This window comes from Homarus americanus, unplaced genomic scaffold (assembly GCF_018991925.1).
Source record: "Homarus americanus isolate GMGI-L3 unplaced genomic scaffold, GMGI_Hamer_2.0 scaffold31037, whole genome shotgun sequence".
Classification (NCBI taxonomy): Eukaryota; Metazoa; Arthropoda; class Malacostraca; order Decapoda; family Nephropidae; genus Homarus; species Homarus americanus.
This window is the reverse complement of record NW_024722227.1, coordinates 10,006,772-10,030,123: the sequence shown is the minus strand read 5'-3', so window position 1 is coordinate 10,030,123 and position 23,352 is coordinate 10,006,772. Positions and strand designations below refer to the sequence as shown.

At 46.4% G+C, this 23,352-nt stretch overlaps 1 protein-coding gene across 1 annotated transcript in view; it reads left to right on the top strand.

The window, feature by feature from the left end:
- Nucleotides 1–4,769: 4,769 nt before the first annotated feature.
- Nucleotides 4,770–23,352, top strand: part of LOC121862377 (inositol-trisphosphate 3-kinase homolog) — a 77,528-nt gene continuing 58,945 nt past the window's right edge. Inside the window, exon 1 of the mRNA XM_042360637.1 lies at nt 4,770–4,883. Within this exon, the coding sequence (XP_042216571.1) occupies nt 4,791–4,883 (93 nt within the window). The 5' untranslated portion in view covers nt 4,770–4,790. The remainder of the gene's footprint in view (nt 4,884–23,352) is intronic.

The following is a 23,352-nucleotide window of genomic DNA, read 5'->3' as shown; positions in this document are numbered from 1 at the left end:
CCTTATATTTCTCAGGTGAGCGGCAGTTGTTTAGCTTCCCCCAGCGTTTATCTGTTTTTTCCTGTATTGTTGTTGTGTTGTTTCATACATCGTTATATTGTTAGATGTTATTGTTTTGCTGTATGTGTTATTCATAGTTAAATGCATTGTTATATTATATGACCACTTGTATCGATTATGGTTACATGCAATGGTGTTATTGTTGTATTTCTGGTTGTATTATAACATTTATACATATATTATCGTATTAGGTATAGTGTGAAGTCTTACAGTGTGTTACAGCAACTAAGCTATCTGACCACAATTGTCACGGGAACCCCCTACTTCCTGGATTCGTACACGCGCACTATAACTGCTTACTGACGCTGTCACTAATTATTTTCAGAGTCATAAAGGAGGAAGTGTTTACTGCCTCAGGGCGGCTGTGTCATCCTTCACCTTAGTTAGAATAAAACTCAGAGTCAGTCATACTCAAGGGTTATCATACTTAGGGTTAATTCAACATACACAAGGGTTATCATACTCAAGGGCTAAGTCATCCTATTCGATTAAGTCTTCTTACTCAAGAGTTAAGTCATCATACTCCAGGGTTAAGTCATCATAAGGGCTAAATCTTCATACTGAAGGGTATATTTATTATACTCAAGGATTAAGTCATCATATTTAAGGGTTAAGTCATCATACTCAAGGGTTAATTCATCATACACCAGGTTAATTCATCATATTCAAAAGGTGCCATTATACTTAAGGGTCGTCATCATACTCAAGGGTTGTCATTATGCCAAGGGTTAAATCATCATACTCAAGGGATGTCATCATGCCCAAGGGTTAAGTCATCATACTCAGAGGCTGTCATCATACTCAAGGGTTGTCATCATGTTCAAGGGTTAAGTCATCATACTCCAGGGTTAAGTAATCATATTCAAGGATTAAGGCATCATACTCAAGGGCTAAGTCATCATATTCAAGGATTGTCATCATACTCAAGGGCTAAGTCATCATATTCAAGGATTGTCTTCATACTTAAGGGCTAAGTCATCAAATTCAAGGATTGTCGTCATACTCAAGGGCTAAGTCATCATATTCAAGGATTGTCTTCATACTTAAGGGTTAAGTCATCATATTCAAGGATTTTCCATATGCAAGGGTTAAATCATCATACTCAAAGGTTGTCATCATGCTCAAGGGTTGTCATCATGCCAAGGGTTCAATCATCATACTTAAAGGTTGTCATCATACTCAAAGGTTGTCATCATACTCAAAGGTTGTCATCATGCGAAGGGTTCAATCATCATACTTAAAGGTTGTCATCATACTCAAAGGTTGTCATCATGCTCAAGGGTTAAGTCATCATACTCAAGGGTTAAGTCATCATACTCAAAGTTTAAAACATCATACTCAAAGTTTAAATCACCATACTTAAAGTTTAAATCATCATACTCAAATGTTAAATCATCATACTCAAAGTTTAAATCATCATACTCAAAGTTTAAAGCATCATACTCAAAGTTTAAATCACCATACTTAAAGTTTAAATCATCATACTCAAAGTTTAAATCATCATACTGAAAGTTTGAATCATCATACTCAAAGTTTAAGTCACCATACTCAAAGTTTAAATCATCATACCATAAGTGTAAATCATCATACTCAAGATTTAAATCATCATACTCAAAGTGTAAATCATCATACTCAAAGTTTAAGTCATCATACTCAAAGTTTAAATCATTATACTCAAAGTTTAAGTCATCATACTCAAAGTGTAGATCATCATACTCAAGATTTAAGTCATTATACTCAAAGTGTAAATCATCATACTCAAGATTTAAGCCATTATACTCAAAGTGAAAATCATCATTCTCAAAGTGTAAGTCATCATACTCAAAGTTTAAATCATCATACTCAAAGTGTAAATCATCATACTCAAGATTTAAGTCATTATACTCAAAGTGAAAATCATCATTCTCAAAGTGTAAGTCATCATACTCAAAGTTTAAATCATCATACTCAAGATTTAAGTCATTATACTCAAAGTTTAAATCATCATACTCAAAGTGTAAGTCATCATACTCAAAGTTTAAATCATCATACTCAAGATTTAAGTCATCATACTCAAGGGTTAACCAAACACAGGCAGTAATATGACCCGTCAACCGGCTAAACAAACACACTGTATTAATGAAATCGAAAATCTCGTGACTCACTCATTTAAAATTACTTCTCTCTCTCTCTCTAATGCCTTTTTTTGTTTTGTTTTTGTTTTCGTAATTTGACCTGTGGGGTATTTTCTTCTTCTTCTTCTTCTTCTTCTTCTTCTTCTTCTTCTTCTTCTCCTCATGAGTACGATGATAACCCTCATGAAGATAATGATTTAGCCCCTTGACTTGATCCAGCGAGTATAATGTTTGAAACCCGTTGAATACCATTCCCTATATCTCTTGAGTACCCTTGAGTACGTTGGGGTTGTACTCAAGGGGTTAAGTCATCTTACTCAGTGAGATTAAATTGACGTACTTAAACAGTTAAATCGTCGCACTGGAGGGGTTAAGGCATTGTATTCGAAGGTTGAGTCATTGTATTCGAGGGTTAAGTCATTGTATTCGCGGTTTAAGTCATTATATTCGAGGGTTGAGTCATTGTATTCGAGGGTAAAGTCATTGTATTCGAGGGTTAAGTCATTGTTTTCGAGGGTTAAGTCATTGTATTCGAGGGTAAACTAATCAATTTAAAAGTTTAATTATTATACTCAAGTGTTAGGTAATGGTAGTAAACCGAATAAGCCCCAAAAACACTATTTTTACACCTATTCATGTTAGTTTAGCCTGGTATGTGCCTCCTCCACGCTGGTAGTAACTCTCCTCTCATTAACTACACGAGGTAAAAGAGTAAAAGAGTTGGTTGGTTAATGCGTGGCGGAGGCCGTGGTGTAAACTGTGAGTGGTGATAACAGGTGAAAAAAAGTGCAATTGACGTCAATACCGTGGAGGACCAGGATGTCGGCAGCCCGGTTCGTCCTGCAACACAGATACGGCCACACATCTACACACACGTCACAACAAACAGTATAACTCAACCCCGGGAACCTTGAACGTTAGGGGTACCGAGTAAATGGTGTATACATCTTTGCTAGGAATAAGTTACACCTTCCTTCAGCACCACTGCCTTAAGCCGGATTCACTTTATAAGAACTGGGTAAAAGAAAAGGTATATAATGTATAAATAAACTCCCTCCAAAAGGTATCTATATGGAAAGGTCGGATGTATCTCAAAATGAACACTGTGACTCTTGTTGTCTCGGTAGGGTTGTCAAACTCCTTCGTCTATTGTCACATTGTCTCACATTAAATCGGGAGGATACCTCTTGGAGCTAATGTACCTAGAGTTATTCGAAGAACTAATTAACAAGACAACAAAACGGCCTTCAGATTTTCAGTGGCGCAATCTGAATACATGATAGCTAACGGTAAACATTATTATCATTATTATTATTATTATTGTTATAATTTATTTAATATTAGTATTATTATTAGTATTATTACACAAAAAGAGGTTCAGAAAATAGCACGCTCATTAGAAATACTAGGAGACTGCTGTAGCTATTTCAGAGTCTTAACACAACATAAATTTTATTCCTTGCCCTTAGAAAAATCCAGTACCGCTCTTGGAATTACTATCTACGTAAAATGTATTTTCCATTTCCGTGGTTTTAGGAAGTGGTGTACTAGTACCATTATCTGTCTCAATATTCAATAACACATAAATATAAGTAGCCATTGTTAGTTGTAATATATTTCATCTCTCTTTCTTTTTTATTATTTTGATTTTTTTTAAGCAATTTTTCCCATGTATATAATTCAAGATGGAAAAGAACCATTCGATTAGTTTTCAAGCCACGGGTAATGTAGCGGCTGCCAGACTCCTACGGTAAGACCTTCATCAGAGGTGACTGTAAAGTAGTTAATCTTATCTAAACTAACCTAACAATCTGAAGTATTTTTTTTTAGTTAAATATAGTTAGATTTGTCTAGATTCAGTTAGGTTTGCTTGGGTTAGATCAGGTTAGGTTACGATGAGTTGGGTTGGGTTAGGTTAGGTCAGATGAGGTTAGGTTAGGTTAGAGAAGACCGGGGTATAGATTAGATGGGTTAGGTTAAGTTAAGTTAGCTTAGATGAGGTTAGGTTAAATTATATTATGTTAAGTTAGGTGAAGTTAGGTTAGGTTAGATGAGGTTAGGTTAGGTTAAGTTAGTTCGTTCAACCTCTTTTACCCTAATATTTTGTCAAGATGAAGATTAAAAGTTAGTTTGGTAATTCCTCGGGTGGTTGATGAATGTAGTCGAGGGAAGAACTTTTCTAAAACGATCTAAAATAGTTAGTTTATAACAGTAGAAAAGTAACACTACCCTAACCTAACCTGACCTGACCTAACCTAACTTAACCTAACCTAACCCGCCCTAAATGATGTTGTGTAATTGACATTGAATTTTTATGGCATTTATTAAGCTGGTGTAAAGTAAATGGTGTAGCTCTTGTGGTAAAACTTAAGTGTCCCTTGAAGCATTATTGAGTGTTACAAGAAGTGGTGTGACCTATACAAGCTTGTCGGTATCCGTCACGTTGCCCACATTGAGTTGTGTTGTTCCTCTATGAAATACAGTACACTGATTTACCTTCGTTATTTATCAAGCATAATGTTAAGCAACTTGGAGAAATACACAGCACCTTCCTTACATGTGACTGATGTAGTGTTGGAGATGAGTTGTAGGAGAGTTGTGTGGCGTAATACTAATATGTTCTCTCCTTCCCTCTTACAGGTCAGTGAGGCGATAAGTGAGCACGTGTTGTGTTGCCAGGTACCCAAGGTCTCGTCCCCACTTCTACAGGTAAGTTTTCCTTCACCTGGAACACCCATTAAACGGTGTACAGTATAAGGTCTCAGTGTTAGCTGAAGTTAAGAACATAAGAATGTAGGAATCTGCAGCGGGCCTATTGGCCCATTTGCACCCAACCCCAATCGCTCATATATCCATCCAACCTACAGTATGTTTGAAGCTATCTAGCGTATTTGAGTTAATGATGATGTTTGGTAACTTGTTCCACTCATCCACTACTCTATTTCCAAACCAATGTTTACCTATTTCGCGCCTAAAACTAAATTGTCTAATTTAAAACCATTGTTACGAGTTGTATGTGTCTTCTCTTGTGAACAGTCAGGAACCGTTCATGCGAGTCATCTTGGTATTTTTATTTTTACTCATTTCTATTTTGTTGACGTCACTACCGGAAGCTGGATATGGTCGAAGGAAGACGTTCGCGCTTGTGTAAGAGAGGAGAGGAGGGGAGGGGAGAAGGGGGGTGGGGGTGTGTCCCGCCAGAAAAACCCGCAAGTTCTGCCCGGCCGATGAGGCCATGACGTCACGGGCGGCTGAGTTACGTTGTAAGGGGAAATTGGCACAAATACGGGAAATATTTGCATACTGTGAACGTTACGTCAGTGTGTATGTGCCTTCTACTGCACCTCCTGCCCGACTATACATCCTGGTTCACAATGTTACGTAGTAGATAGACATTGCTTATAGTTTATCACCTCGTTTGTGAGTCAGTTGGTGTGTGGGTTAGTGGATGTCATGTTTTTGACCTGACCTCATGTTTTGTAAGGTCACCCTGTGTACATAAGCCTCTCTCAGTCCTTGTAATTTAGTTGCCTCTGAAGATGTCTTGAATAAAGACGAAAGCTAAGGTGCTCCATTGTTTCCCTTTTTCCTGTATGATTTTATCAAGATTTATCTTATCCACGTTTACATTGTGGATCTGCATGATATATATATATATATATATATATATATATATATATATACAATCAACACCTCAACCCGCCAGGATTCGAACCCACAGCCCACGAGCCCATGACTGTGACCGGGGACCGCTACCCGCTGGACCACCAGGATACAATAGCAGTCCTAGACTTTGTTATATTTCACACAGAGCCTGTTCAACGAGTTTAAGGCGCCATGAACCTCTAATGGGGACTACCCGTATCACGTAGGTCAGAGTAACGTTTTACGTGTTTCGAAGCCGGATTTGGTAAAACGTTACTCTGACCACCTACGTGATACCGGCAGTCCCCATTAGAGGTTCATGGCGCCTTAAACTCGTTGAACAGGCTCTGTGTGAAATATAACAAAGTCTAGGACTGCTTTTGTATCCTGGTGGTCCAGCGGTTAGCGTTCCCCGGTCACAGTCATGGGCTCGTGGGCCGTGGGTTCGAATCCTGGCGGGTTGAGGTGTTGATTGTATGTAGAAGTCTGCGTGCTTTATTGGGCTAATGAAATATATATATATGACACAGTTTGTAGTTAGTGATGCCATAGTGACGAGTTGTAGAAATCGCCCACTAAAGAAGTGTCTCAGGTCGTTTTATTTTAAAGGATAATTGAAGAACAGAGGTTTGTCTTGTACTCTGTATTAAGATGTAGAGAATGTAAAGGAAGGAGAAATTAGGAGTGAAAAATGCGAGAGGGAGAGGGCGTGGTTACAGGAAAGGAAACGGTGAGTGTATTGGAGTAGCGTCACTAATGGAGTACCCAAGGCTCAGTACTTGGACTATTTATTATATACATAAACAACATAGATATCGGCGTAGACAGCAACGTAAGTAAATTTGCTGATGACACTAAAATAGGGCGTGTAATTAATTAAATCTGACGAGGACTCCACAAAACTACAGGAAGATTTAAACAAATTTTTCGAATGGTCTGAAAAATGGCAGATGAAATTCAATGTGGATAAATGTAAAGTACTCAGTATAGGTATAGGAGATGTAAACAGATAAACCATATAAACAACGATGTTATTGAGAAATCCGACTGCGAGAAAGATTTAGGAGTAATGATAAGTAGGAATCTTAAGCCAAGTAAACAATGTGTATTTAGTCGAAACAAGGCTAATAAAGTACTTGGACTCATACAAAGGAGTGTTAGTTACAAGACTAGCGAGGTTATCCTAAAACTTTATCTTGCGCTTGTGAGACCTCACTTGGATTACGCATTTCAATTCTGGTCACCGTATTACAGAATGGATATAGAATCCTTGGAAAGATTTCAAAGGAGAATGACAAGACTAATCCCGGGCATTAGCAACCTTGAATACAGAGACAGGTTAAAGCATCTTAATTTGCACTCCCTCGAGAGACGTTGAGTAAGGGGCGATATGATAGAGGTGTATAAATGGAAGTCAGGGCTAAACAAAAGGGACATTACAAAGGTACTCAAACTATCCAACCAGGAGCGAACTCGTAACAATGGTTTTAAATTAAAGAAATTTAGATTTAGACGCTAAATAGGTAAACATTGGTTTGTAAGTAGAGTAGTGGATATATATATATATATATATATATATATATATATATATATATGTATATATGAGCAATAGGGGATGGGTGTAAACAGGATTGCCAGTATGGACCAATAGGCCCGCTGCAGTTTCCTCCATTCTTATGTTCTTAAGGATGGAAAGAGGGAAAGGGTGAGAGGAAGAGGAGACTGCTAGAGGGAGAGGGAGAATTAGGAATACTAGAGAGAGAGAGAGAGAGAGGAAGGGGGAGGCTACAACAGCTGGTTGATAAACTTGTTGACATTGTAATGTTGAGGAAGGATGTGGCTGGCGGGGATCCGTTGCACCGCCACAGTAGGGGAGGACCAGAGACAATACACACTTAACACAACACAAGATGGACAGAACTAGTTGCGTCAACCCAACACTAACACAGTGTTGGCAGCGTACACCAGGAAATACACAACACTAGGAAAACTACTTTAAATAAAGAGACTTGGAGAGAAATTAAGAGAACTGAGAATATGAATAGACAATACTGACAACTATGTACTTAAAAGAAGACTAGATACCCAAGCTTTTTCCACTGGGGGGGGGGGGTTAAGTTAGGCTATCGTTAGGGTGTTTAATCATCAGGTTAAATAAAGTGACGTATCTACACAAAATCATCACGTGATCGAAAAAGAAATGAAATGTATGAATGATATTAATTTTTAAGGTGAGATTTTTTTTTCGTCGTGAATTAACAACAAGGTCGAGTTTACAGGCGTTCAGAGGCAAGAAGTTGGTGAAGGATGGTAAGGAGCCCAGTAGATACAGTGAAGGATGGTGAGGAGCTCAGCAAGGAACCCAGTATACATGGTGAAGGATGGTTAGGAACCCAATACGGAGCGCAGTAGATAAAGTGTAAGATGGTGAAGAACCCAATAAGGAACCAGGTAGATACAGTGAAGGATAGTGAGGAACCCAGTTGAGGCAGTGAAGAATGGTGAGACAGTCGCTACAGCTGAGAGGATCTACCAGGGTGAGAGGAAGGGAGGTGAAGGAGAGAGAGAAGAGAATACACCAACCGGACGATAATATGAAAGATTGAGTTGAATAATCATTAATGGTTGAGACCCCCTCCTCTTCCTCCTCCTCCTCCTCCTCCTCCTCCTCCTCCTCCTCCTCCTCCTCCTCCTCCTCCTCCTCATCCTCATCCTCCTCCTCATCTTCCTCCTCCCTCGATCCTGCAGGAGCCTTCGTCAGGGACATTCGCAGGAGACTTGTAAAGGAATATCAGGTGGGAGGGGGAGGTATGAATCAGTTAAGGAAAAAAGTACAAGTATTAAAAAAACTCAATGACTCACAGGAAACAGATGTTAGGGAGATAGAGAAGGGAATAAAGAAACGAGGAAAACAATAACAAGAAGTGATGATGGGAGGAGGGGCAATGTATGGATAACGAGTGGTAAGAGGGGGAGGTGGAGGATATGAAAGAAGAAGAATGAAGGGAAAATGTAATGATAAACAGAAGGTGATAAAGAAACAGCAAGAAGCCAAGAAGACATAACAGTGAGAAGGAACACAGGTCCATGATAAGAGTCGCGGCTGTGGGAGGGTGTGGGGGGGAGGCTGTGGGAGGGTGTGGGGAGGCTGTGGGATGGTGGGGGGGAGGCTGTGGGAGGGGTGTAGGAGGGGGGGATGGGGAGGCTGTGGGATGCTGTGTGTGGGATAGTGTGGGTGGGTGGAGGATGGTGTCTGTGTGGGAGGGATAGTGTGGGGAGGCTGTGGGATGGTGCAGGGGGGAGGCTGGGGATGGTGTAGGAGGGGGGATGGGGAGGCTGGGATGCTGTATGTGTGGGATAGTGTGGGTGGGTGGAGTGATGGTGTCTGTGGGGAGGGATAGTGTGGGAGGCTGTGGGATGGTGTGGGGGAGGCTGTGGGATGGTGCGGGGGGAGGCTGTGGGATGTTGTTTGTGTGGGATAGTGTGGGGGGTGGGGTGATGGTGTCTGTGTGGGAGGGGAGGCTGTGGGATGGTGTATATGGAGGGGGGGGAGGTAGGCTTGATAGTATCGCCATTATTTTTTTTTTCAAACACAGCAACATGGGTACAGTTTGAAATACGTGGGTTTAACATTCCATGCACGTTCTTGTTGCTAGTTTTTATAGCGTCGGTACAGATGTATGACATATGATACATTTCTTGAGGGTTAAGTTAAGGTGTATTTGTCAAGCACCTCGTCATACATTATCACTGGAAGCTGGAGAGTAACTATGACCTCACGGACCGGAATGTGTCGTCATAAGATTGACGTCATTCAGGCGGGCGGAGCTGAGCGTGCTTCTGTGGCGTAATGCTTTACTCAGCAGTTTTACAAGGATGCTGCTGGTGATGTACACAATTCCGGGATGTGAGTGTCGCTGTAGCCGTTCATCCTTACTCACCTGACTCATCAGGAAATGTTTAGAAAGCACCTGTTAATAAGAGCAACAAAAGTCATAAGTGTATATCACAATTATGTGTATATATTGACCATATTATAATAATCGATACATTAATTTACGCAATAAAGAGAAGAAAACCCCCACATTCTTACATAGTCATAAACCTGTCTCAATTATTCCCCGACAAGTGTAACCTTCACCTAACTAACCTGACATAACTTATTACACCTGTATATTGACGCCAGATTTTGTGTTTGTATTATGTGTGAGAAGATGTATACACCCTGCGATAACCATTACTGTATGTAGTCCAGTGTGTAAGGGGAGGAGTGGGTGGGGGGAGTGTGTCTTGATCAGCCATCAGATGGTTCTAAACGTGGGGTTAAGAGATTCAGTCATGTTTATATATATTTCCATTTATTAAGTCTACCACAACCTATGATGAGGGAGAGTTATTATTATTATTATTATCAACCCTTGAGTAATAAAGTATTTAACATTAGCAGTAGATGAGATAAGGATGTCTGTAGGTCAGTAGATAAATAAACTAACAGTCAAGGCTTCAAGAATCACAGCTATCACTGCAGGGTAATAAACCATTAATTAGAGTAGCCAATCATTGTATGCTTTTGGGTTCTCTGAGTAACCAATCATCGCATGCCTTGGGTTCTCAGCGTAGCCAATCATCACGGATCCAGGAGCATCTGGACAACACTCACAACAAGAGAACAACACAGGTAATATGCGTGACTAACCGGACTGTTCTGCAAACAACCGGAAACAACGGTTTCCAGCTGACAGAAAGTGGAGTGCTCTCAAATTCCAGTTACTGAGATTTCCGGTTGATGGAAGTTCGGTTAAGGGAGACGTCACTATATTCATATGAGGGAGACTTTCATTTTGGAGCCAGAGAAAACAATGAATTATTAATGTTTATACACAGTTCTTTTTTTTCCTATTATACTGTAAGTCATGCACGCAAAACAAGAAGTTGTCGTGTCAGGCGTGTGTACCAGGCCACGTGAAAAATATTGAATTACCGAGTCAGTGAACATGTTACACGGTGCTCCACGACACACGGGTGTGGAGGAGGAGATTCAGATTTGCCCCCGAGGGGGCTAGTTTATTGGGCACCCCCTTACATCCTGTGCAAGGTGAAGCGCAGAAGCGTTTACAGCTCCCAACAGGGAAGTATGAAAAGTGGAGGAGGAGGAGTGTATAACCTACTTGGTTTAAACTTATACATTGACAGTAAAGGTGATATTACACCGTGCAGGAAGGGAGGGGGGGGTAAGGAGTGGGAGGTGGGGAAGGAGTGGGGGGCAAGAGGTTGAGGAGGTATGGAAGAGTCAGTTAGCAAGCTAGCGAGCCAATTAGCTAGTCAGCCAATGAGTCAGTTAGCCAGGCAGTCAGTCAGCCAGCCAATCAACCAGTCAGTCAGTCAGTCAGCCAGCTAGCTGGCAATCAGTTAGTCAGTCAGTCAGCCAGTCAGTCAGTCTGCCAGCCAACCAATCAGCCAGTCACCCTAGCACATATCATAAGTGTAAGACGACCCTTCAACGGCTGTGTTTTTACCTCAGCATCACCGCCAACTCAACCCAGGTCTTTCCCTTCTCTTATTATTAGGGAGACACTGGTGGTCTTCGGCCGCTGTATACCTCTCTCACTGATCTGTATTTTTATATATGAAGATAAAAAGAATCCCAGTATCATCACTTATCAGACGAAAAAAATCCGGTTTCATTAATCTGAAATACGGTTTGTGTTCTTTATCACATTAGGGATTCGAGGCGATTCCGACCACTCCAATCTCGTCTCTGAATTAACTGGCGGTATATCCGATGTTATTTATAGCGAGATAGTGCGTATATCCCTCATTCACGCGATTTAATTTCATTTATTAATAAATTTCACAAAATAGATATCGTAATTTTTTTTGTTTTACTTTTTTTTTAATAATCTCAGCACATCACTTAATATTTGTCTGTGTCTGGGGTGTTTTATCATCGTCTGGTATCTAGGTGTATCCCCTGTATATTCATGCATGCAATTCCGGTCTGTTCATTTGTACTTAGATAATTTGATCAGTCGTGTGTGTGTGTGTGTGTGTGTGTGTGTGTGTGTGTGTGTGTGTGTGTGTGTGTTATTAACGACTGCAAGAAGAATAAGGGGGTTACCTGACAGTGATAAGAACGCTATCAGTGTTAAGTAAGCGGCGGATCACCCGGACTTTTCACCCACCAGATCACCCCCACGCAGAAAGCTGATACGGAAGTGTTAAACAAGCGATAGTTATTATTTTTAAGTGTTATCTATAGTTAATGGTTTGATATTTACGACATTTCTTCCTGTAATTTACTCAAATTACTCTTTATTATTTTACCTGTAATAATTTATATGAGAAATTGAACTAATGCCCTCTTAATTAATTTATCTGTAATACTTATGTAATATTTAGTTCAAATTATATTTTAGCTAATTTAATGTAATGTTTTAGGTCACCAGCATGAGAGTTACCTTTGATGTTATTTCGTATTAATTTCTAAACCACTTACCGAACTGTGTCACGCTAAAATCAGTATAGTGTTGCACCATCAAGTGTAGGGCTGTTGGTCACTAGTACGACACATACATAAACAAGAGCACACCAGTTCAGTTTACCCGCAGGTGTTTAATAATTAAGCGTAGAGTAACACCTGTTGTCCTCGAGAAGGTTTAACAGTCAGGTCCAAGTGGTTTTGCAGGGTGGTGAGGTGTCTTGGTTCCTTCTCGCAGGCTCCCTCACCACAGCCATCTCATCTCTCATTTTGTCAAGCCTTAACATTATTCTCCTCTTCTTCTTTATATGTTGTAAATCTCTCGCCGGTTTCTGTACTGACCTGTGTTTGTTTTGAAATTTACTACTTTTTCGGATCACTTGAAGATTAGCCACACTCAGATTATTCCATCATAAGATTAAAGACCCTAACACTAACCTAACCTGACTGAACCCTAACCCCTCATAATTTATACTTCTCACGTTTATTAACAGATACCACTTAGTAGATGTTATGGTCAGTGTGACAAGGAAACTGTCCGTTATGAGCCCTCTAGATACCGCACAATGACTGTTGCTCCTTCGGTACACGAGGAGGTAGTGTACCTGTGCACCTTCACTTATCAGATTTCAAAAGAACCCCCAAACGTGAACCAGCAACCCTTCAAGAAAGGAGGCGAGCTCTGTATTCTCTCGGCCACCGCACTCCACATAGTCTATGTACCTAACATTTAATAATGCCTGAGTCATATTCTGTGATGGACAGGGGTGGGGTTGTGGGATGACGGTATACAGTAGGTGATGACCGCACTGTACCTCACCTCCATCAGGTTCTTAGTTCCGGCCAACACACTTGATTTTATTACACGATATATGGTGGTAAACATTATTTGATAATCTGGTTTTGAATCGTTGAGACTATGACAAGTGTAATGCATAGCTAAGACTTAATTCACTAAAGGTATCCCAACACACCTGAGTGCGGTCGCGGTGATTAAAATTGGTTGCATTAGATTTACGAAATGGGTTTATTTGTAAATATTTATTTAAAATCAACAACGAGGCGCATTACCGTTTGTATACGTCATGTGCAGGTAGAAAGATTGAAGGAATAATGAACCCTAACGTAACCTAACCTAATCATACCATTATGACTGTGGCCAATTGGAACAGTCACAATGAATCAGAACTGAGACGCTGGCTGTGAGCGGAGAAGGGCCACAACAGGTGCACTTGAGTGTTTGTAGTGGAGGCAGGTGAACGTTGCGGTTTATGGTGGTGCTTGTGTGTAGTGAGGCGGGGGAGTGAGGAGGACGAAGTGTAGTGGTGGTGGTGGAGTATGAAGGATGTTGTGTAGTGGTGGTGGTGGAGTATGAAGGATGTTGTGTAGTGGTGGTGGTGGAGTATGAAGGATGTTGTGTAGTGGTGGTGGTGGAGTATGAAGGATGTTGTGTAGTGGTGGTGGTGGAGTGTGAAGGATGTTGTGTAGTGGTGGTGGTGGAGTATGAAGGATGTTGTATAGTGGTGGTGGTGGTGGAGTATGAAGGATGTTGTGTAGTGGTGGTGGTGGAGTATGAAGGATGTTGTGTGTGGTGGTGGTGGAGTATGAAGGATGTTGTGTAGTGGTGGTGGTGGGTATGAAGGATGTTGTGTGAGTGGTGGTGGTGGTGGAGTATGAAGGATGTTGTGTAGTGGTGGTGGTGGGTATGAAGGATGTTGTGTGAGTGGTGGTGGTGGAGTGTGAAGGATGTTGTGTAGTGGTGGTGGGTGGAGTATGAAGGATGTTGTGTAGTGGTGGTGGTGGAGTATGAAGGATGTTGTGTAGTGGTGGTGGTGGAGTGGAAGGATGTTGTGTGGTGGTGGTGGTGGGTATGGAAGGATGTTGTGTAGTGGTGGTGGTGGAGTATGAAGGATGTTGTGTAGTGGTGGTGGTGGAGTATGAAGGATGTTGTGTAGTGGTGGTGGTGGAGTATGAAGGATGTTGTGTAGTGGTGGTGGTGGAGTATGAAGGATGTTGTATAGTGGTGGTGGTGGTGGAGTATGAAGGATGTTGTGTTGTGGTGGTGGTGGAGATGAAGGACGTTGTGTAGTGGTGGTGGTGGGTATGAAGGATGTTGTATAGTGGTGGTGGTGGTGGAGTATGAAGGATGTTGTGTTGTGGTGGTGGTGGGTGTGAAGGATGTTGTGTGAGGTGGTGGTGGTGAAGTGGGATGTTGTGTAGTGGTGGTGGTGGAGTATGAAGGATGTTGTGTAGCGGTGGTGGTGGAGTATGAAGGATGTTGTGTAGTGGTGGTGGTGAGTATATGAAGGATGTTGTATAGTGGTGGTGGTGGTGGAGTATGAAGGATGTTGTGTAGTGGTGGTGGGTGGAGTATGAAGGATGTTGTGTAGTGGTGGTGGGTGGGTATGAAGGATGTTGTGTGTAGTGGTGGTGGTGGAGTATGAAGGATGTTGTGTGAGTGGTGGTGGTGGTGGGTATGAAGGATGTTGTGTAGTGGTGGTGGTGGAGTATGAAGGATGTTGTGTGGTGGTGGTGGTGGGTATGAAGGATGTTGTGTAGTGGTGGTGGTGGAGTATGGAAGGATGTTGTGTAGTGGTGGTGGTGGAGTATAGAAGGATGTTGTGTAGTGGTGGTGGTGGAGTATGAAGGATGTTGTGTAGTGGTGGTGGTGGGTATGAAGGATGTTGTGTAGTGGTGGTGGTGGAGTATGAAGGATGTTGTGTGTAGTGGTGGTGGTGGAGTATGAAGGATGTTGTGTGAGTGGTGGTGGTGGAGTATGAAAGGATGTTGTATAGTGGTGGTGGTGGTGGGATGAGGAAGGATGTTGTGTAGTGGTGGTGGTGGAGTATGAAGGATGTTGTGTAGTGGTGGTGGTGGGGAGTATGAAGGATGTGTAGTGGTGGTGGTGGAGTATGAAGGATGTTGTGTAGTGGTGGTGGTGGTGGAGTATGGGGATGTTGTGTAGTGGTGGTGGTGAGTATGAAGGATGTTGTGTAGTGGTGGTGGTGGGTATGAAGGATGTTGTGTAGTGGTGGTGGTGGAGTATGAAGGATGTTGTGTAGTGGTGGTGGTGGAGTGGAAGGATGTTGTGTAGTGGTGGTGGTGGAGTATGAAGGATGTTGTGTAGTGGTGGTGGTGGAGTATGAAGGATGTTGTGTAGTGGTGGTGGTGGAGTATGGAAGGATGTTGTGTAGTGGTGGTGGTGGGTATGAAGGATGTTGTATAGTGGTGGTGGTGGTGGAGTATGAAGGATGTTGTGTTGTGGTGGTGGTGGAGTATGGGGACGTTGTGTAGTGGTGGTGGTGGAGTATGAAGGATGTTGTATAGTGGTGGTGGTGGTGGAGTATGAAGGATGTTGTGTTGTGGTGGTGGTGGAGTATGAAGGATGTTGTGTAGTGGTGGTGGTGAGTATGAAGGATGTTGTGTAGTGGTGGTGGTGGGTATGAAGGATGTTGTGTAGCGGTGGTGGTGGAGTATGAAGGATGTTGTGTAGTGGTGGTGGTGGAGTATGAAGGATGTTTTATAGTGGTGGTGTGGTGGAGTATGAAGGATGTTGTGTAGTGGTGGTGGTGGGTATGAAGGATGTTGTGTAGTGGTGGTGGTGGAGTATGAAGGATGTTGTGTAGTGGTGGTGGTGGAGTATGAGGATGTTGTGTAGTGGTGGTGGTGGTGGAGTATGAAGAGGATGTTGTGTAGTGGTGGTGGTGAGTATGAAGGATGTTGTGTAGTGGTGGTGGTGGGTATGAAGGATGTTGTGTAGTGGTGGTGGTGGAGTATGAAGGATGTTGTGTAGTGGTGGTGGTGGAGTATGAAGGATGTTGTGTTGTGGTGGTGGTGGAGTATGAAGGATGTTGTGTAGTGGTGGTGGTGGAGTATGAAGGATGTTGTGTAGTGGTGGTGGTGGAGTATGAAGGATGTGTGGTGGTGGTGGTGGGTATGAAGGATGTTGTATAGTGGTGGTGGTGGTGATGAAGGATGTTGTGTTGTGGTGGTGGTGGAGTATGAAGGACGTTGTGTAGTGGTGGTGGTGGAGTATGAAGGATGTTGTGTAGTGGTGGTGGTGGAGTATGAAGGATGTTGTGTAGCGGTGGTGGTGGAGTATGAAGGATGTTGTGTAGTGGTGGTGGTGGAGTATGAAGGATGTTGTGTAGTGGTGGTGGTGGAGTATGAAGGATGTTGTGTAGTGGTGGTGGTGGAGTATGAAGGATGTTGTGTAGTGGTGGTGGTGGGTATGAAGGATGTTGTGTAGCGGTGGTGGTGGAGTATGAAGGATGTTGGGGTGGTGGTGGAGATGAAGGATGTTTGTAGTGGTGGTGGTGGGATGAAGGATGTTGTGTAGTGGTGGTGGTGGAGTATGAAGGATGTTGTGTAGTGGTGGTGGTGGAGTATGGAAGGATGTTGTGTAGCGGTGGTGGTGGAGTATGAAGGATGTTGTGTAGTGGTGGTGGTGGAGTATGAAGGATGTTGTGTAGTGGTGGTGGTGGAGTATGAAGGAGGTTGTAGTGGTGGTGGTGGAGCATGAAGGATGGTGTAGTGGTGGTGGTGGAGTATGAAGGATGTTGTGTAGTGGTGGTGGTGAGTATGAAGGATGTTGTGTACTGGTGGTGGTGGAGTATGAAGGATGTTGTAGTGGTGGTGGTGGAGATGAAGGATGTTGTGTAGTGGTGGTGGTGGTGGAGTAGAAGGATGTTGTGTAGTGGTGGTGGTGGAGGCGAAGGATGTTGTGTGTGGTGGTGGTGGTGTTAGGGAATGGCTTAGAGAGCAAGCAACACACACAGAGAGGCAGCCAACACACACAGGAGGCAGCCAACACACACAGAAGGCAGCCACACACAGAAGGCAGCCAACACACACAGAAGGCAGCCAACACACACAGAAGGCAGCCAACACACACAGGAGGCAGCCAACACACACAGAAGGCAGCTAACACACAGGAGGCAGCCAACACACACAGGAGGCAGCCAACACACAGAAGGCAGCCAACACACACAGAAGGCAGCACACACAGGAGGCAGCCAACACACACAGGAAGGCAGCTAACACACACAGGAGGCAGCCAACACACACAGGAGGCAGCTAACACACACAGGAGGCAGCAACACACACAGGAGGCAGCACACAGGAGGCAGCAACACACACAGGGAGGCTACACACACACAGGAGGCTGCTAACACACACAGGGAGGCAGCCAACACACACAGGAGGCAGCACACACACAGGAGGCAGCCAACACACACAGAAGGCAGCCAACACACACAGGAGGCAGCCAACACACACAGAAGGCAGCTAACACACAGGAGGCAGCCAACACACACAGGAGGCAGCCAACACACACAGGAGGCAGCTAACACACACAGGAGGCAAGCACACACACAGAAGGCAGCAACACACACAGGAGGCAACACACACAGGAGGCAGCTAACACACACAAGAGGCAAGCACACACACAGGAGGCAGCCAACACACACAGGAGGCAGCCAACACACACAGAAGGCAGCAACACACAGAAGGCAGCACACACACAGGAGGCAGCTAACACACACAGGAGGCTGCCAACACACAGGAGGCAGCTAACACACAAGGCAGCACACACACAGAAGGCAGCTAACACACACAGGAGGCAGCCAACACACACAGGAGGCAGCCAACACACAAGGAGGCAGCCAACACACACAGGAGGCAGCCAACACACACAGGAGGCAGCCACACACAGAAGGCAGCCAACACACACAGGAGGCAGCCAACACACACAGGAGGCAGCCAACACACAGGAGGCAGCCAACACACAGGAGGCAGCCAACACACACAGAAGGCAGCCAACACACACAGGAGGCCAAACACACAGGAGGCAGCCAACACACACAAGAGGCAGCTAAAACAAGGCAGCCAACAGAAGCACAAAGGCAACCAGGAGGCCACACACACACAGGAGGCAGCTAACACACACAGAAGGCAGCCAACACACACAGAAGGCAGCCAACACACACAGGAGGCAGCTAACACACACAGGAGGCTGCCACACACACAGGAGGCAACACACACAGAAGGCAGCTAACACACACAGAAGGCAGCCAACACACACAGGAGGCAGCCAACACAGGAGGCCAAGCAACACACACAGGAGGAGCAACACACACAGAAGGCAGCCAACACACACAGGAGGCAGCCAACACACACAGGAGGCAGCCAACACACACAGGAGGCAGCCAACACACACAGGAGGCAGCCAACACACACAGGAGGCTGCCAACACACACAGGAGGCAGCCAACACACACAGAAGGCAGCCAACACACACAGAGGCAGCCAACACACACAGGAGGCAGCCAACACACAGAAGGCAGCTAACACACACAGGAGGCAGCCAACACACACAGGAGGCAGCTAACACACACAAGAGAGGCAGCACACACACAGGAGGCAAACACACACAGGAGGCAGCCAACACAGGGAGGCAGCCAACACACACAGGGAAGCAGCACACACACAGGAGGCAGCCAACACACACAAAGAGGCAGCCAACACACACAGGAGGCAGCCAACACACAGGAGGCAGCAACACACAGGAGGCAGCCAACACACACAGGAAGGCAGCCAACACAGGAGGCAGCCAACAACAGGAGGCTGCCAACACACACAGGAGGCAGCCAACACAGGAGGCTGCCAACACACACAGGAGGCAGCTAACACACAGGAGGCAACACACACAGGAGGCAGCCAACACACACAGGAAACACACACAGGAGGCAGCTAACTACAGGAGGCAGCCAACACACACAGGAAGGCAACACACACAGGATGCACACACACAGAAGGCTACACACACAGGAGGCTACAACACACACAGAAGGCAGCCAACACACACAGGGGAGGCCACACACACACAGGAGGCTGCTAACACACAGAAGGCAGCCAACACACACAGGAGGCTGCTAACACACAGGAGGCAGCCAACACACACAGGAGCCGCTAACACACACACGAAGGCTGCCAACACACACAGGAGGCAGCTAACACAGGAGGCAGCCAACACACACAGGAGGCAGCCAACACACACAGGAGCACAACACACACAGGAGGCAGCACACAGGAGGCAGCTAACACACACAAGGGGAGGCTGCTAACACACACAGAAGGCAGCTAACACACACAGGAGGCTACACACACAGGGAGGCAGCAACACACAGAGCACACACAGGAGGCAGCTAACACACACAGGAGGAGGCTAACACACACAGGAGGCGCAGCTAACACACACAGGAGGCAGCCACACACACAGGAGGCAGCTAACACACACAGGAGGCAGCCAACACACAGGAGAGGCAGCCAACACACACAGGAACACACACAGGAGGCACACACAGGAGCCACACACACAGGGAGGCTGCTAACACACAGGAGGCAGCTAACACACACAGAAGGGAAGCACACAGAGGCTGCTAACACACACAGGAGGCAGCTAACACACACAGGAGGCTGCCAACACACACACAGGAGGCACACACACAGGAGGCTACACACAGGAGGCAGCTAACACACACACAGGAGCCTAAACACACACAGGAGGCAGCCAACACACACAGGAGGCAGCTAAACACACAGGAGGCAGCCAACACACACAGGAGGCTAAGCACACACACAGGAGGCAGCACACACAGGAGGCAACACATACAGGAGGCAGCCAACACACAGAAGGCAGCACACACAGGAGGCAGCCAACACACACAGGAGGCAGCACACACAGGAGGCAGCCAACCACACAGGAGGCAGCCAACACAGGAGGCTGCCAACACACACAGGAGGCAGCCACACAGGAGGCAACACACACAGGAGGCAGCTCACACACAGGAGGCAGCCAACACACACAGGAGGCTGCCAACACACACAGGAGGCCAACACACACAGGAGGCTGCTAACACACACAGAAGGCAGCACACACACAGGAGGCTAACACACACAGGAGAGGCAGCAACACACACAGGAGGCTGCCAACACACACAGGAGGCAGCTACAACCACAGGAGGCAGCCAACACACAGGAGGCTGCCACACACAGGAGGCAGCAACACACACAGAGCACAGAAGGCACAACAGGAGGCACAACACAGGAGGCAAACACACACAGGAGGCTGCAAACACACACAGGAGGCAGCCAATACACAGGAGGCAGCCAACACACACAGGAGGCAGCCAACACACACAGGAGGCAGCCAACACACACAGGAGGCAGCTAACACACAGAAGGCAGCCAACACACAGAAGGCAGCAACACACAGGAGGCAGCCAACACACACAGAAGGCAGCCAACACACACAGAAGGCAGCCAACACACAGAAGGCAGCTAACACACAGGAGGCAGCCAACACACACAGGAGGCTACACACACAGAAGGCAGCTACCACACAGGGGAGGCAGCCACACACAGGGAGGCAGCTACCTACACAGGAGGCAGCCAACACACACAGGAGGCAGCTAACACACACAGGAGGCTGCCAACACACACACGAAGGCAGCACACACAGAAGGCACACACACACAGGGAGGCCAAGCAACACACACAGGAGGCAGCCAACACACACAGGAGGCAGCCAACACACACAGAAGGCACAACACACAGGAGGCCACACACAGGAGGCAGCTAACACACACAGGAGGCAACACACACAGGAGGCAGCCAACACACACAGGAGGCCAACACACACAGAAGGCAGCACACAGAAGGCAGCCAACACACACAGGAGGCTGCTAACACACAGGAGGCAGCCAACACACACAGGAGGCAGCCAACACACAGAGGCAGCCAACACACAGGAGGCTGCTAACACACACAGAAGGCAGCCAACACACACAGAAGGCAGCTAACAAATACAGGAGGCAACACACACAGAAGGCAGCCAACACACAGGAGGCAACACACAGGAGGCAGCCAACACACACAGGAGGCAAGCAACACACACAGGAGGCAGCCAACACACAGGAGGCAGCCAACACACACAGAAGGCAGCCAACACACACAGGAGGCAGCCAACACACACAGGAGGCAAGCTAACACACACAGGAGGCAGCCAACACACACAGGAGGCAGCCAACACACACAGGAGGCAGCCAACACACACAGAAGGCAATAACACACACAGGGCAGCCAACACACAGAAGGCATAACACACAGGGCATAACACACGGGCAACACACAGAGCATAGGCTGCACAACCTGGGAGGCTGCAACACACAGAAGGCTGTACAACACAGGAGGCACACACACAGGAGGCAGCCAACACACACGAGGCAGCAACACACGGGACACACAGGGGGCAGCCAACACACACAGGGCAGCCAACACACACAGGGCAGCCAAAACACACAGAGGCAGCCAACACACACAGAAGGCAATAACACACACAGGGCGTAACACACACAGGAGCTGCCAACACACAGGGAGGCTGCCAACACACACAGGAGGCCAGCCAACACACCAGAGGCAGCCAACACACACAGGAGGCCAGTCAACACACATGGGAGAGCCAGCACACACAGGAGGCTGCCAACACACCTGGGGCAGCCAACACACACAGGCAGCCAAACACACACAGAAGGCAGCCAACACACACAGAGGCAGCCAACACACACAGGGGCAGCCAACACACACAGAGAGGCCAACAACAGGAGGCAATAACACACACAGAAGGCAACCAACACACACAGGGCTAGCCAACACACAGAAGGCAGTAACACACACAGGGGGCTGTAACACACACAGGGAACCAACAGACACAGGGCTGCCAACACACACACAGGACAGACCAACACACAGAAGGCAGCCAACACACACAGGGCAGCCAACACACACACAGGGGCTGCCAACACACACAGGGAGGCAGCCCACTCACACAGGGCAGCCAACACACACAGGGCTGCCAACACCTGAGGCAACAACCTGGGAGGCTGAACACACACAGAGGCCAGCCAACACACACACACGAGAGGCAGCCAACCACAGGGGCGCCAACACACACAGGGGCAGCCAACACACACAGAAGGCATAACACACAGTGCCAACACACAGAGGCAGTAACCACACACAGAGGCAGCCAACCTGCAGAGGGCAGCCAACACAGGAGGCTGCTTACACTGAGGCAACCCAACACCGGGAGGCTGCCAACACACCAGAAGGCAGCCAACACACACGGGAGGCTGCCAACACCTGAAGGCAGTAGCACACACAGAGAGGCAGCCAACAGACTGGGAGGCTGCTAACACACACAGGAGGCAGCCAAACACACACAGAGACATACACAGAGGCAGCCAACCACACAGAGATCTGCCAACACACACAGAGGCCAGCCAACACACACAGAATGCAGCACACACACACGAGGCAGCAACATACACAGAGATGCAGCCAACCACACTGAGGCAACACACACAGCAGGAGGCAATAACACACAGGAGGCCAGCCAACACACACAGGGGCCAGCCAACACACATGGAATGCAGCAACACAGGTCACAGCCAACTACGAGATGCAGCCAACACACACAGGAGGCAGCTTACACACCTGAGATCAGGCACACACACACAGATGCAGCCAACACACACAAGGAGCCAACACACCTGGAATCACACACAGGGGGCCAACACACAGGTGCATAACCACACACAGGAGGCGCCAACACACGGGAGGCATAGCCAACACACACAGGAGGCAGCCAACACACCGAAGGGCTGTAACCCACACAGAGAGGCAGCCAACACACAGGGGCAGCCAACACACACAGGAGGCAGTAACACACACAGGGAGGCAGCCAACACACACAGGAGGCTGCCACACACACAGGGCTGCCAACACACACAGGGCAGCCAACACACAGGAGGCAAGTAACACACACAGAGAGGCAGCCAACACACACAGGAGGCAGCCAACACACACAGGAGGCAGCCAACACACAGGGAGGCAGCCACACACACAGGGCCTAGCACACACAGGAGGCAGCCAACACACACAGGAGGCAGCCAACACACACGGAGGCAGCCAACACACACAGGGCCAGCCAACACAC